At 32.0% G+C, this 13,719-nt stretch overlaps 1 protein-coding gene across 1 annotated transcript; it reads right to left on the bottom strand.

The window, feature by feature from the left end:
• Positions 1 to 1,104: 1,104 nt before the first annotated feature.
• LOC128174486 (uncharacterized) lies at positions 1,105 to 9,122 on the bottom strand. The gene is made up of 8 exons (XM_052840030.1): positions 9,098 to 9,122; positions 8,531 to 8,602; positions 7,926 to 7,997; positions 6,656 to 6,733; positions 6,357 to 6,434; positions 2,680 to 2,757; positions 2,287 to 2,352; positions 1,105 to 1,753 (listed from the first exon to the last, which is right to left on the bottom strand). The coding sequence occupies exons 1-8, from the start codon at positions 9,120 to 9,122 to the stop codon at positions 1,542 to 1,544; spliced, it is 681 nt and encodes a 226-aa protein (XP_052695990.1). The 3' UTR covers positions 1,105 to 1,541.
• Between the last annotated feature and the right edge of the window lie 4,597 nt (positions 9,123 to 13,719).

The following is a 13,719-nucleotide window of genomic DNA, read 5'->3' as shown; positions in this document are numbered from 1 at the left end:
TGTGTGTGTGTGTGTGTGTGTGTGCACATACTTGCATTATGCCGAAACCCACTACATCAGACTTTACACCTGAAATTCACTACACTATGTTCTAGTTGTGCTATTCAATATATATTAATATTTTTAAGTAATATAAGACATCTTTTTACTATTCTGCTATTTGAAATAGGCAAAATCTCTTTGTAAAAGTTTATGATTTTATACCTGATAGTCACTACATGAGGTCACATGACTCATTGTGAATACACACCAGAAACTCACTACAGTGTGTATTTCTTCCTAATTTACCCCAAAGTCAATACATCTAGCTAGTCATGTGATCGATTGAAGATTCAAAGGAAATTTACCACATAAACCATTTATTACTGAACAGAGAGAGAGAGACAGAGAGAGAGAGAGAGAGAGAGAGAGAGAGAGAGAGAGAGAGAGAGAGAGAGAGAGAGATCTAATAATTTCAGCAAGCTGCAAAACGAATTATTCTAATACTAATTCTAAAACTCAGGCTAATCTAATCAATTCATTATGGTATACTCAAGATGCATATATTGTCAAATTTGTGGAGAACAATATATACTAAGTGAATTCTGGATAAATAAGATTAGACTGCATTTCACACTTTTCTCCACATATGCACGTTTTCTATTTAAACTACATTATATTTAGCACCAGACCCTACTTCGATACAAAGAATCTTATGTTAATTACATATATAATTCAATTATGTAAATTCATTCAACATTTAATGTTATAAGTATTGTAATTTGAAACATATACGAGACAGTAATATTTCTTGTCAAAGGACATGCACAGTCTAGTACCATTGCAACTTGTATGCTTTTATTAACTGTTTTGCCTATAAAAGACCCTTTACACTATCACTGTATGACTTAAATAATTAGGATTTCTTGCTAATTTTTACGCACCCTATCAAGACTGAATTTATAAGAAAATCTAATTGAATTGAAAAGTCTTCATGTGTGTTTCATTTCTTTAAAAACATATACTGTTTAAATTAAATAAATTCCTATTTGCCACTTGCTTTGTAAAATCTAGACCTGTGGACTTTGAACACTTCTTCAAACAAAACATAAATCAACTACAGAATCTTAATTATAATTCATTTTATTTAAGGATCAAACAACTTTTAAGCTAAAATTTAAAAGTACATAATTTCATAGTAATTCATGATATATGAAATTTTGTTTATGAATTCAATTAATGACATTAGCATGCATGATGCATGCCCTTCTTTACATTTCTGATCATATTTAATCAATTAAAATGTCAAATAACATCTACCCATTTCTGCCATGTCAAAATGTTTCATGGAATAGGAAGAAGAATAACAGACAAAAAAAAAATGTACATTTGTATAAGCCAATAAGCATTTGTCACAAATGCATGCACCCTGTATTAAATTTAGATACTGGCATAATGCTATTAACAAATTGATAATCCAGCACAAACAGTATGCATTCGAACTTCGTTACGGTAACATAATTATAACACATAGAAATTTAACGTTGTGACCACGTGGAATTTCATTTTCTGCAACTTCTCAGACGAGAGGTAATAATGTTTTTGACAGCAAACTTCACATTGCGCCAAGTGAAGCCTGATAATGCCTTTTCCTTCCTAATGGCGTTTAAACAGTCAAGCTGACCAGGAGTTTTCCCTAGTTTGATAAAGTTATTAAACTGTCGCTCCAAGGATGCCTTTTCTACAGCAGTCCATGTGTGACGTTGAACACTGGCTGTAAAAAAAAAAAGATTTTATTATTTTAAAATTGCTGTATTTATATCATATTTTTGTCATTAAGGTTATTTGTTCTTCAGCCCAAATGTACAGTCTTCATTCAAAAATTGGTATCCTTCCTTCGAATGTTATAATTGTATGAAATATAGTAAAAAGATATTCATTTATTCATTGTATCCAAGAATTTAAAAAAGTAGTGGAATTTTTTTTAGGTTGGATATAAAAAAAGATATAAAACTGAATATCTAAGTAAAGGTATTGTACATGTACTGTGTGTTGAAGGCTCAAACCCACATTCTAAGCTACATAAAAATTAAACTATTTATGAACCTGAACATTGAAAATATTGCTATCTAAATATTCAATGCCTATCATTGACCTACCATTTTAATAGGTCCTGGACTAATTCCTTAAGACACTACAAATGGGTTTACTTTAAAATAGTTTTATAAAAATATCTGTTAATTCGGAATCAATAGAAAAAGTATTTGTGTAATTTATCCTCTAAATGATATTAGATTTTCTACATACCTCGTTTTCTCCCTCCTGACGTCCTTGATGAGCTGGGTTCCATCAGCGGTTTTCCATCTGCAAAGCCTGTAACATTGAACAGACATACAATGTAATATTAGCATTCCTTTAAATTCCTTTACCATGAAATTTCTCTCCAACATCCACTTTTTAAACCAAATTATAAATGGTAAGATTTAAGAGATTGGTAGTTTCTTAGGTTTATAAAGAACTGAAAATTCTGCTAGTTTTTAGGAGTTTCACTGTAACAAAAAGGTAATCGCCTGATCACTTAAGTTGAATAATACTTGACCTAAATTGTAATATATATATGCAATTAAGTTACTGTCACTAATGGCAACTGACAGGTGGTGTCCGTAAAAAGTTTTAAATCTATATAATCAAAGATAATACCTTGTCCTTGAGCCTCAGGTTTTGCATGGGGTGGGCATGATGATCTCTCTGTGCTTAGCTTTCTACTTTTACATGGAACTGCAATACAATATACAATGTTAATTACATCTCGATAAAAATTCACCTCAAGTAGCACAAAAGGTATGAAATTACACAGTATACACTACTAACTATTAACTAGAAAATGTAATTGACTATGCTCTAAAACGACCATAACTTTTAACCTTACATGACATCTATGTAACCTGAACCAACAAGCAATTACTGTGCATGTACATTGTGTAATGTGTTGAATTACTCAAAGTTCTTTGACCAAAAAAAAACCCCTCAGGTTATGAAACTTACAGTGTACAGTGTTTTATTCTAGATACTTTATAAAAAAATTGGGAATAAAATACAAGTATGAGGTCAAAATGTCCAGTGTACGGGATTGCACAGTTGGCAGGTTGAACAGTGCACACACTACTTATATTTGAAACATTTGTTGCAATACCTTCTACTTTAATAGGCCACCTAACTGTGGAATATTAAAAAAGATCTGGATCTAATCAACTGAATGAAAAGTACCTTCCATAGGGGATGCTGTGTTGGAATCATCATCAACTTCTATTTCACTCTCTGATTCACTATCAATAGTTTCTAAATTAAAGAAAAGACACATCAATAAACAGCCTTAAAAATTCTTGGGGAATAGACAGAAAACAAAAACATGATTTATAAACACACCTTTGTCAGCGAAATCAATTTCATCAAAGTCTTTTCCTTTGAATTTTTCAATGGTCCCATTATTGATTCCATGTAAAATTTTAGAGACTTTGGCAACTTGTAGTGTACTCTCGGGTAACCGGTAGAACTCCCTATGCACCCTAATATCATGGCCCTGGAATGTGGCAAGAATATCTTGCGAAGTTTCACTAAGGTTCAAGATCTGAGCTAGTGTCGCAAGTTGTTTTCGGAGTTTTGTTGAAGTAATTGCACTAGGGTTCTGAAGCTGAGCTAAGTTACAAAACTTTCGAATACAGTCTGTGCCTCTATATGGTTTGGATATCCCTGGCCTTGAAAACAGATATGGTTGCGTGACACCAGCTTCTTCTCTAGCTTCCAGAAGAATGTCAATAAACCTCTTCATTTCTTCTGTAAAAAGTACTGGCACTTTTCTCCCCCTCTTTCCCTTAATCTCTACTCGTAAATGGGATTTACATAACGTTTTCTCAAACTCATTGAGGGTACTCAAAATAACAGGATCTGTTTCTCCACTACCCTTCAACGCATCATTATAGGCTGACACAGTCATTCTCTCTGCTTCTCCACTACGTCGCCGATTAAATAGAATGACTTGTGCCAAACACACCTGAGCAAGTTCAGGATACAAGTCTGATTTCCCTACTTCTATTTCTGCGCGCAGCTCATATGCTTGTTGATGCAAAAAATTGCTTAACTTTTTAACATCCTCAACCAGTGGAATAATAAGGTGCTTGTTATATTTCTTCTCATTTAAAGTTGAATGTGCATGGGATGAAACACTTTCTGTCCATTCATTTTCATATAAGGTGAGAAAAGCATCAGCAGTATTAACCTTCTCTTCGTTGCTTTCCTTTAACCCCTCTGATTTCATGTAGTTTGCACACTTCACTAAACTTTGACCAAGTTTTATTGCAAGAGATGGAGCAGTATAGTTTCTCTTTGTATCTAAAAAACCACATACTGACTTAATTGATTCTATCAAGATATCCCAGTTGCTTGTTTTCAACAAATCATCCACACAATTGATAGATCTCTTCTTGCAAAACAACAACAATCTCCCAAGTTCTCTAATTTTCTGGGATATGTATAAGTATTTATGCTCCTCGTGACCATGCTTTTGAAACATTCTAACCCCCAAATCTATAATACGTCTGTCTGTCATGACAACTGATTTCACCTTATCATCTCTCATTACATTCAGCACTTTTAGTCCAAACTGCACATTATTGCATGATGTAGGAAGTAACAATCGACCAAGTTTCACATGGTTCTGTGTATGTGATTTAAGTTCCTTGGATTTTCCTCCACAAGAAGCAGTATGTTTCCAAAGTTCTGTTCGTTTGTAAAATCCTTTACAATAATAACATGGTACATAATCTTTGACATCAGCTTTAGATTTGTCGTCTTTCCTGTATTTGGGAATAATTATTCCTTTTCCTTTCTCAATAACAGAGTAATTGTGATGGAAATTTCCCTTGTTGACTATTTCCTCCCATAGGCGTCTTCGTTCCTTGCTTTTTTTGGGCAAAATAAGAATTTTGGCAACCTCAGCTTCTTCATGGTGCTTTAGTGACAGATGTCTAGCCATATTTGGCATAACCTTTTCACAGAAAAGACAAGCATGCCTTTTGTTACTGTAATGCCCCTTTGCTGATTTATCTGATTTCATAAAAGTTATTGCCTTCTCTGTCCCCTGTAACATTGGAAACACTTGACTGACTGAGGAATGTTCATCTTTCTCTTCTTCACTGTCACTGACATGTGTACTTTTAGGGGTCTCATAAGAATCATCTACAAACACAAAATAAAACATGCATAGCCTTGATATGAACATTATATACAAAATGCAATATATTTCTGGTTTTTTTATGTTTCTTTAAGTTTAGCATTTTTTAATTAAAAAAGACAGAAATTATGAAAGTGTTTGTGTTCTAAATTGTACGAAAGTAAATAATAATTTGTGTTAGGAAATACAGCATGAAATTATGGTCATAGAATATACCTGATTCAACTAATAGATCACCATCTCCCTCACTCTCATTTTCAGATGGATAATAATCATCATCTCTGTCATCATCATAATCACTGATCTAAGCTTTTTCATCACAATCATCATCAGACGGGTGTTCTAAAATTTCTGAAATTATTTCTGAAACTTTTATGTCCATTTTTTATTGCCACAAACTAAATTTTTTAAATTTAATATTACATATAAATTTAAACCTATGGAAAAAAATATTCCTAACAAATCATGTTTGAAATATTTTAGCCAGTGAAAATAATCAGCCTATCTTCTATTTGGACTCTCCTGTGCCAATTGTTTTCCTTATATAACTAGATAAATTTAATCTCGACTTTCTAAACTCTAAATCTCTCAAACCTCTTGATCCCCCAAAGTCTCACTTTACATTATAACCTACCTCTTAACTTATTGACATTGTGATTTACTCTATCTCAAAGTTACTATTGCATGAATGCTTTATTGCAAAGTAATGACTGATAATTGACGTACCTGCTTTTTAAATGTGCGTGATAAATGTGTATTGAAAGAAAACTCACTACGTGTGTGAAGATAATGTATATTGGCAAGGAAACTCACTACATGTGTGTGGTAGTTAATAAGGAATAAGGAATCATTCTTTCATTATTATGAGGTGATAATTTTGGTCGGGGCATGATCAAATCCAATGTAGCTCGAGAGGCTTTATGATAGATTTGACAATTTTCAGCAATATTTGAATATAAATAGGCAAATCCTGCTTGCGCCCAAGTTATACGTTATTTGAATTTAATGGACTGTATAGTACAAATCAATTGTGTTATGTTATCACTTGACCTAAATTGAAATATATGCAATTAAGTTACTGTCACTAATTGCAACTAGCAAGAGGTGTCCCTAAAAGAATGAAAATTCATATAATCAAAGATAATACCTTGTCCTTGAGCCTCAGGTTTTGCATGGGGTGGGCATGAAGATCTCTCTGTGCTTAGCTTTCTACTTTTACATGGAACTGCAATACAATATACAATGTTAATTACATCTCGATAATAATTCACATCAAGCAGCACAAACGGTAATTAACTGATCACCTTTAGTTAGTTGAATAATATTTGTATAATTTAAATTCTATAATAATAAACTGTAATATATGCAATTAAGTTACTGTCACTAATGGCAACTGACAGGTGGTGTCCTTAAAAAGTTTTAAATCTATATAATCAAGAATAATACCTTGTCCTTGAGCCTCGGGTTTTGCATGGGGTGGGCATGATGATCTCTCTGTGCTTAGCTTTCTACTATTACATGGAACTGCAATACAATATACAATGTTAATTACATCTCGATAAAAATTCACCTAAAGTAGCACAAAAGGTATGAAATTACACAGTACACACTACAGTAAAACACGGTTAAAGCGAACATGCTCATAATGAATTGATGCTTACTGCGAAGTGATTTTTATTCCTTGAGACTTTATTACATATTGTAAACTTGACAGATATAACGAATTATGCTTATAACAAAGTAATTTCTCACGTCCCTGGCACTTCGTTATAAGCGTGTTTTACTGTATTTACTATTAACTAGAAAATGTAATTGACTATGCTCTAAAACGACCATAACTTTTAACCTTACATGACATCTATGTAACCTGAACCAACAAGCAATTACTGTGCATGTACATTGTGTAATGTGTTGAATTACTCAAAGTTCTTTGACCAAAAAAAAACCCCTCAGGTTATGAAACTTACAGTGTACAGTGTTTTATTCTAGATACTTTATAAAAAAATTGGGAATAAAATACAAGTATGAGGTCAAAATGTCCAGTGTACGGGATTGCACAGTTGGCAGGTTGAACAGTGCACACACTACTTATATTTGAAACATTTGTTGCAATACCTTCTACTTTAATAGGCCACCTAACTCTGGAATATTAAAAAAGATCTGTATCTAATCAACTGAATGAAAAGTACCTTCCATAGGGGATGCTGTGTTGGAATCATCATCAGCTTCTATTTCACTCTCTGTTTCAGTATCAATAGTTTCTATATTGAAGAAAAGACAGATCAATAAACAGCCTTGAAAATTCTTGGGGAATAGACAGTAAATAAAAACATGATTTATAAACAAACCTTTGTCCGCATAATCAATTTCATTAAAGTCTGCTTTTTAAATGTGCGTGATAAATGTATACTGAAAACAAAACTCACTACGTGTGTGAAGATAATGTATATTGGCAAGGAAACTCACTACATGTGTGTGGTAGTTATTAAGGAATAAGGAATCATTCTTTCAGTATTATGAGGTGATAATTTTGGTCGGGGCATGATCAAATCCAATGAAGGTCGAAGGGCTTTATGATGGATTTGACAATTTCCAGCAATTGTACGATTAAATATTTAAATATAAATAAGCAAACCCTGCTTAATATATGATGATAAGCCACCTAACTCTGAAATATTAAAAAAAATCTGTATCTAATCAACTGAATGAAAAGTACCTTCCACAGGGGATGCAGTGTTGGAATCATCATCAACTTCTTTTTCACTCTCTGTGTCAGTATCAATAGTTTCTATATTGAAGAAAATATAAATAAGCAAACCCTGCTTGCGCCCAAATTATACGCTATTTGAATTTAATGGACTGTATAGTACAAAATTAACTGTGTTATCATGTTATCACAAGCAAAGACACTGAAAAATATAAATGAATATGGACAAGGAAACTCTCTACATGTGTGTGGAAATGTATATTGGCAAGGAAACTCACTACATGTGTGTGGAAATGTATATTGGCAAGGAAACTCACTACATGTGTGTGGTAATTTAAATGAATATGGACAAGGAAACTCACTACATGTGTGTGGTAATTTAAATGAATATGGACAATGAAACTCACTACATGTGTAGTAAATGTACACTGGCGAAGAAATTCACTCATATGTGTGAGAATTGCATGCAAAATGGAAAGGAAATTCACCACATGTGCAGGAAATGTGTACCAGTATTTGTTATGACATATGTTACACATAAATATTAAATACATTTTAATACATGTACATGTATCAAATCAAAATGAACACTAGAAACATTAAGTAAAAGTAACCTTCATCGTTCTCCTCACTGTCATAGTTGACATCAAATGGGTTATCATCAAATGGATTATCATCAGGTGAATCTTAAAGAGAAAAATAGTTGTAACAATTGAAAGAAATAAGTCAAAATCAATACAGTACAAGATTTCAATATTTTGAAGCTGAGTATGGAATCTCACGAGTGCAAGACACATGCAAAAGGAAGTTCAAAGCAGGGGTTAGAATGCTAAAAAAAAGTTTTTGTCTTACAAGGAAAATATAAATTTTCATCTGTTTTACAGTATACATAAAATACAGTCATTTTGATTGATTTTTGGTAAATATTGGAAAACAAATGAATTAAAACTTACATACCGTTAATAAACTTGTTTAAAAGATTTTTCCCCAACAGAAAATTGTGAATTTCATCGAAATCAAAAATTTATAATTTCTTATGATTTGCACATTACGGTAACTGTATTAAAAAAAACTTTCCGGATTTTTGTTAATCACATTTAACTTTTATTTTAGATGTCAACCTTACTGTGGCTCACAAACTTTGTTAAAACATCGCATTTGGTCACCGTTTAAAAACATACAAGAAGTAGGTGAACCCTGGCACATTCTGTATGCATGTTTTATTAGTTCCCTACCGGTTTCACCGGAGGGGACTATAGCTTTCCTCTGCATCCGTCAGTCTGTCTGTCCGTCCGTCCGTTTGTCTGTCCCACATAAGTTTTCCACGCTTTTTTTCTTTATGCGTTTGAGGAATGACATGAAATTTGCTGAACAGCTTCAAAATGTCAAACTACAGATCAAGTTTACATTTTTGTAGTGTCTGGTTGACATATTTTTGAGAAAATTAATTTTTTATATTCCAATTTTTTAATGTTCGGGTTCGGTATCGGGTTCGGTGTGTATTTAATAAACAAGGAAATTATGTAGTAAGTAATAATATCGTGCATTACTTGGACAATTCCTTTTATTGTTTCCAACAAACAAATAAGTTCTATAAAATAGTTTCAAGCATTGTGTTATTAATTTAATCTACAGGGTTTTTTGTATATTACAATCGGGTTCGTTATCGGGTTGGTCTGTTGATTCGGGTACAGAAGACGGTAAGAATGATATTTTGCACTAACAGTGCATTGTTTTCACAAATTTCTACAAACCGGTAGGGGACGTGTATTGCTTATGCAATACTCTCAGAATGCTTGTTGTATAGGGCTTATATGCATGAGGAGGCCGCCGAATGGTTTACAGAGAGGAAACATGATATAATTTATCAAAGTTTGTAATATACAATGTAATGATGAATTAGAAAGATTTTTAACTTTTTGAAAAAGTGCAACATAGTAAAAGGTAATATTATTTGAATAATAAAGCTTAAAAAGTTTAATATGAACATTGCAACATACAATTTGTAAATTTTAAACAAATGATTATTTGAAAAGGCCACAGCTTTTCTATCTTAGATTATGGATTCATAAACCCAAATTTCAGTTTAAAAAAAGAGGTTTTTTTTGTAGACCATTATTAAATCATTTTCCAAAGTTTGCATAATTCCATTTAGCAGTCTTTGAGAAATGCAATGCATTCAGAGTTTAGAACATAACCCAGTTATTCAGCCAATCAAATGTCTCAAATTACCGATAAGAATGCAGTCTTCGTGATGAAGAATTAATCTTTTTCTTGAACACTAAAGAGTTTATGTAACCCCCCCCCCCCCCCCTTCCACATATACAAATCAAAGAAAAGCTGCCCGAGACATATACTATTTTAAATCACAATTTAATTTTTTTTTCATTTTAAATTGCACAATTATTTGTCATCTTCAAGAGTAATAAATGAAGTATTATATTTATAAGTCTCAAAAATGAAGTCAATATGATTATATTTAAGCTCTGCAGTAAACAAGCATTGACCACTATGAAATGTATAACAGTTTTTGGTGACATTAATATGAAAATATTTGTCATTGCCTATATATACCTGCATTTTTGTCAGTAAAAAAGGTTTATTCAATTAAAGTTTTCTGACAATCCCTTACAGTTTTTTGAAATCCATAATTCAAAATATTAAAAAGTGTGCTGAAATCATATTTTAATATAAAATCGATTCATACTGTAGATTCCTTATTTTAAGCTAGTCCTTATTTCAGCCATTTAACCGTTTTGCATCAAATCACAAGAATATAAAATTGCGAACGCCAAATTTTTTTCAGTTTCTAGAATTTAATTAGGAATCTATAGTATTACTTGTACATGTAGATAACTTTTGGTTGAATAAAAGTAACAAGTTTGAATTTTTTAAAATATTAAAACTAATGTAAACAATTCATGAATGAAATGTTATATAATGATATGTTAATGGTATCTATTACTGTGCAGTTCTGAACTACGTGTACTCTCATGCAGTGAACTCTGAAAATATTACACAGGTTACAAATTAATTGATTCACTGATTATACTAATTCTTGTTGTAAAAACAATATGAAATGTTAAATTATATATATATATATTTGAAATGCATTTGACATTTTAATCACATTAACACATCAACAATTATTAAAATTGTCACATACTTGTCGCCAAGGTAGGTTGGCTTCCCCATAATCATATCTTAACTCTTCTCCAGCTTTAATATCTCTATTTGCAAAGAGGCAGAGCCTTGGATAATTCTCGATAACCAAAAGGCGCATAACACAGTTATTCAACGGACTTCCGACTTCCTCGTCATTTATATACTTCCCCTTTCTTTCAGTGTTAGTTGCATCAATGCTAAAAACAAAAAAAGCAATTTCATAGATTTTTGCAAGGTGGGTATTTAATGAAAATGAATTTACACATATATGTGTGAAAGTCGGACTGGTTTGATCATCGGTGGCTATATATAGCTCAGTTGGTAGAGTACATATCTAGTGATTCTGGATGCCAGCTGGTTCAAATCTCTGTCTGGTCCGTCATTATATTTCCAATCCCGTTACATATGCATTAATTGTGTTATTTTAGTCATCAAGCAAAGATGTCAAAATGATTTATTCACTGAATTATAGTGTAATCATGGTAATAGAAAATACCTAATCATTGTATAAAACTTTTTATCTCATGCTCACTTTACTTTCCTTTATAAAGTGCAAATAGTTATATAGGATATCATTTTCATCTCCATATTTAGTTGAAATGTACGTAACAATGGTTTTTCGCCAATTCTCAGAACTCATAACCTGCCCCAAACACTGCAAATTCTAAAAGCAAATTGCCAGGGTGGTGAGAATATTCAAACACAATATTTTTATTAAATTCTAATTAATTTTCTGTCATCAAAATCTGACATAAATTGTACAATTCCCAGCATCCAGTAGACTGTATATGGATATCAATTTCACATTCTCATAAGAACCAGAAAAAGTTGTATTACAAAAAAATAAAACAGTTCTCTCTCTCTCTCTCTCTCTCTCTCTCTCTCTCTCTCTCTCTCTCTCTCTCTCATAACAATCACAATAAATATATTATATTTGCTTACCACTTCAGACCATTCCACTTAAAGTAAAACATATAACTATGTTTTAGTTTGCGCTTCTTTTCTCTTTCTTCTGCTTCCTTGGGCACAATTCTCTCTCCAACATATTCTACCAAAAAGCTTCCTTTTGGAAAATTTTGAGTTGCAAAAACCCCATATCCTTAAAACAAGAAAAAAATATTGGTGAACATTTTGCATTACATGATTGTACAGTGTGTTCACAAATCATGTACAAACCTAATTTATTTATAAAAGCCTTTTATTATGGAATTATTTGTATAATTGTGATTTATAATCAAATGCAAGGGCTAAAATTGTTCCAGAAACTAATGACATTTTTCATTTAAGGATCTGCATAATTAAGGGAAACAAATGTGTGAAACTGAGTAGATTGGTACATAAAATCAAAGAAATGATACTATTTTCTATTACACTAGACTCTGATCCGTGCATGCACGGTTTGACATATCGCATATGATATCGGACATTCACGAAATAGATACATCGACACACCATATTTACATAACCAAGCTTTATAAGCCTACAATAATGCTATTAATTTCACTACACTCTGCTTACCGGTAGTTAGAATAATCTAACTGTGTCTCGGGACAGGCCTTCACCACAGTTGAAATGCCTCTCATATACCCGTAATGTAGCAAAATTGCATAATCGCTCCGAAACAGTTTTGGAGAAAATTAATGAAGCTGCATTGCGATTAATAACAGTCAAATTATTCATAACAAACTATTTTGAGGTTGTAAATACCTTTCATCTAAAAAATTTCATTAATTCATATTACGGGTAATGAAGAATTCAACACTTTTTTACCAATGTTTTTTACTCACTTCGAATTAACACACCATGTTGACATTCAAACTCTCAGGATATAGCAAATTTTTAATGAAAATTTAAACATATTTGTATTATCGTTTCTGAGTTTATCCATGCAAGTGTGATATTGTGGAAACATAAACTAAAGAGCCTCCCGTGATTAAGCGTGAATGGAATGCACATGCGCAAGATGGTAAAATAAAAAAAATCCAGATGACTTCCGGATTTTTATAAGGAATTTTTGTTGATTATTAATAAGCGAAGCTTGATTGAGAAAAAATAAAAACAAACTGGTAATCTTCAAATATCAATGATGTTTAAAAATAGAGAACAAAAGACAGTCTATTATTTTAATGCATAGTAGTATTAGATGCAACTCACCAATTCTTCTGTTGATAAATTCAACTTTTAATGCATCACTGTCCAGTCCAGAATGACACATAAATTCTGCCTCTCTTTTAGGGCTTATTCGTTGTTTCTAGCACATAAATAAATATTTACTCATTAGAAAAAAGTTTTATTTCAAAATATGCAAAATTTGTCATTTAAACTATCACATTGATTTTAAAATCAAATTACCTTAAGGCCTTCCATTTTGGTTTGCAAACTCCTTTTTAACTATTTCAAGATCAAAATAAAAACTTTATTAATATTACTTATATAATGCACACGGTCATGATCAGTTGTCTGAATGGACAAGTAGTAAAAAAAGTTAATGTAGAGCCCTGACACCGTGCATAAATATAAAAGATATACTACATACATAAATTAGAATGCTAACTTTACACAAACAGTCCCTTAAACATTCTACGTGAGCACACGCTGAACGGAATCTGGTGAACGCTAATGAACAGTGAGCGATGAG

The sequence above is a fragment of the Crassostrea angulata genome, chromosome 2 (assembly GCF_025612915.1).
Source record: "Crassostrea angulata isolate pt1a10 chromosome 2, ASM2561291v2, whole genome shotgun sequence".
NCBI lineage: Eukaryota > Metazoa > Mollusca > Bivalvia > Ostreida > Ostreidae > Magallana > Magallana angulata.
This window is presented reverse-complemented; position numbering and strand designations above follow the sequence as displayed.

Bases quoted from the DNA above. Each gene is read 5' to 3' on its own strand.
- LOC128174486 (XM_052840030.1), bottom strand. From the start codon at position 9,122: ATGTGCCAGGGTTCACCTACTTCTT. The intron at 8,603-9,097 runs GTATGTTTTTAA...TTTCTCTTTAAG, and splicing joins CCAGGGTTCACCTACTTCTT to ATTCACCTGATGATAATCCA. The intron at 1,754-2,286 runs GTATGTAGAAAA...TTTTTTTTACAG, and splicing joins GTCAGGAGGGAGAAAACGAG to CCAGTGTTCAACGTCACACA.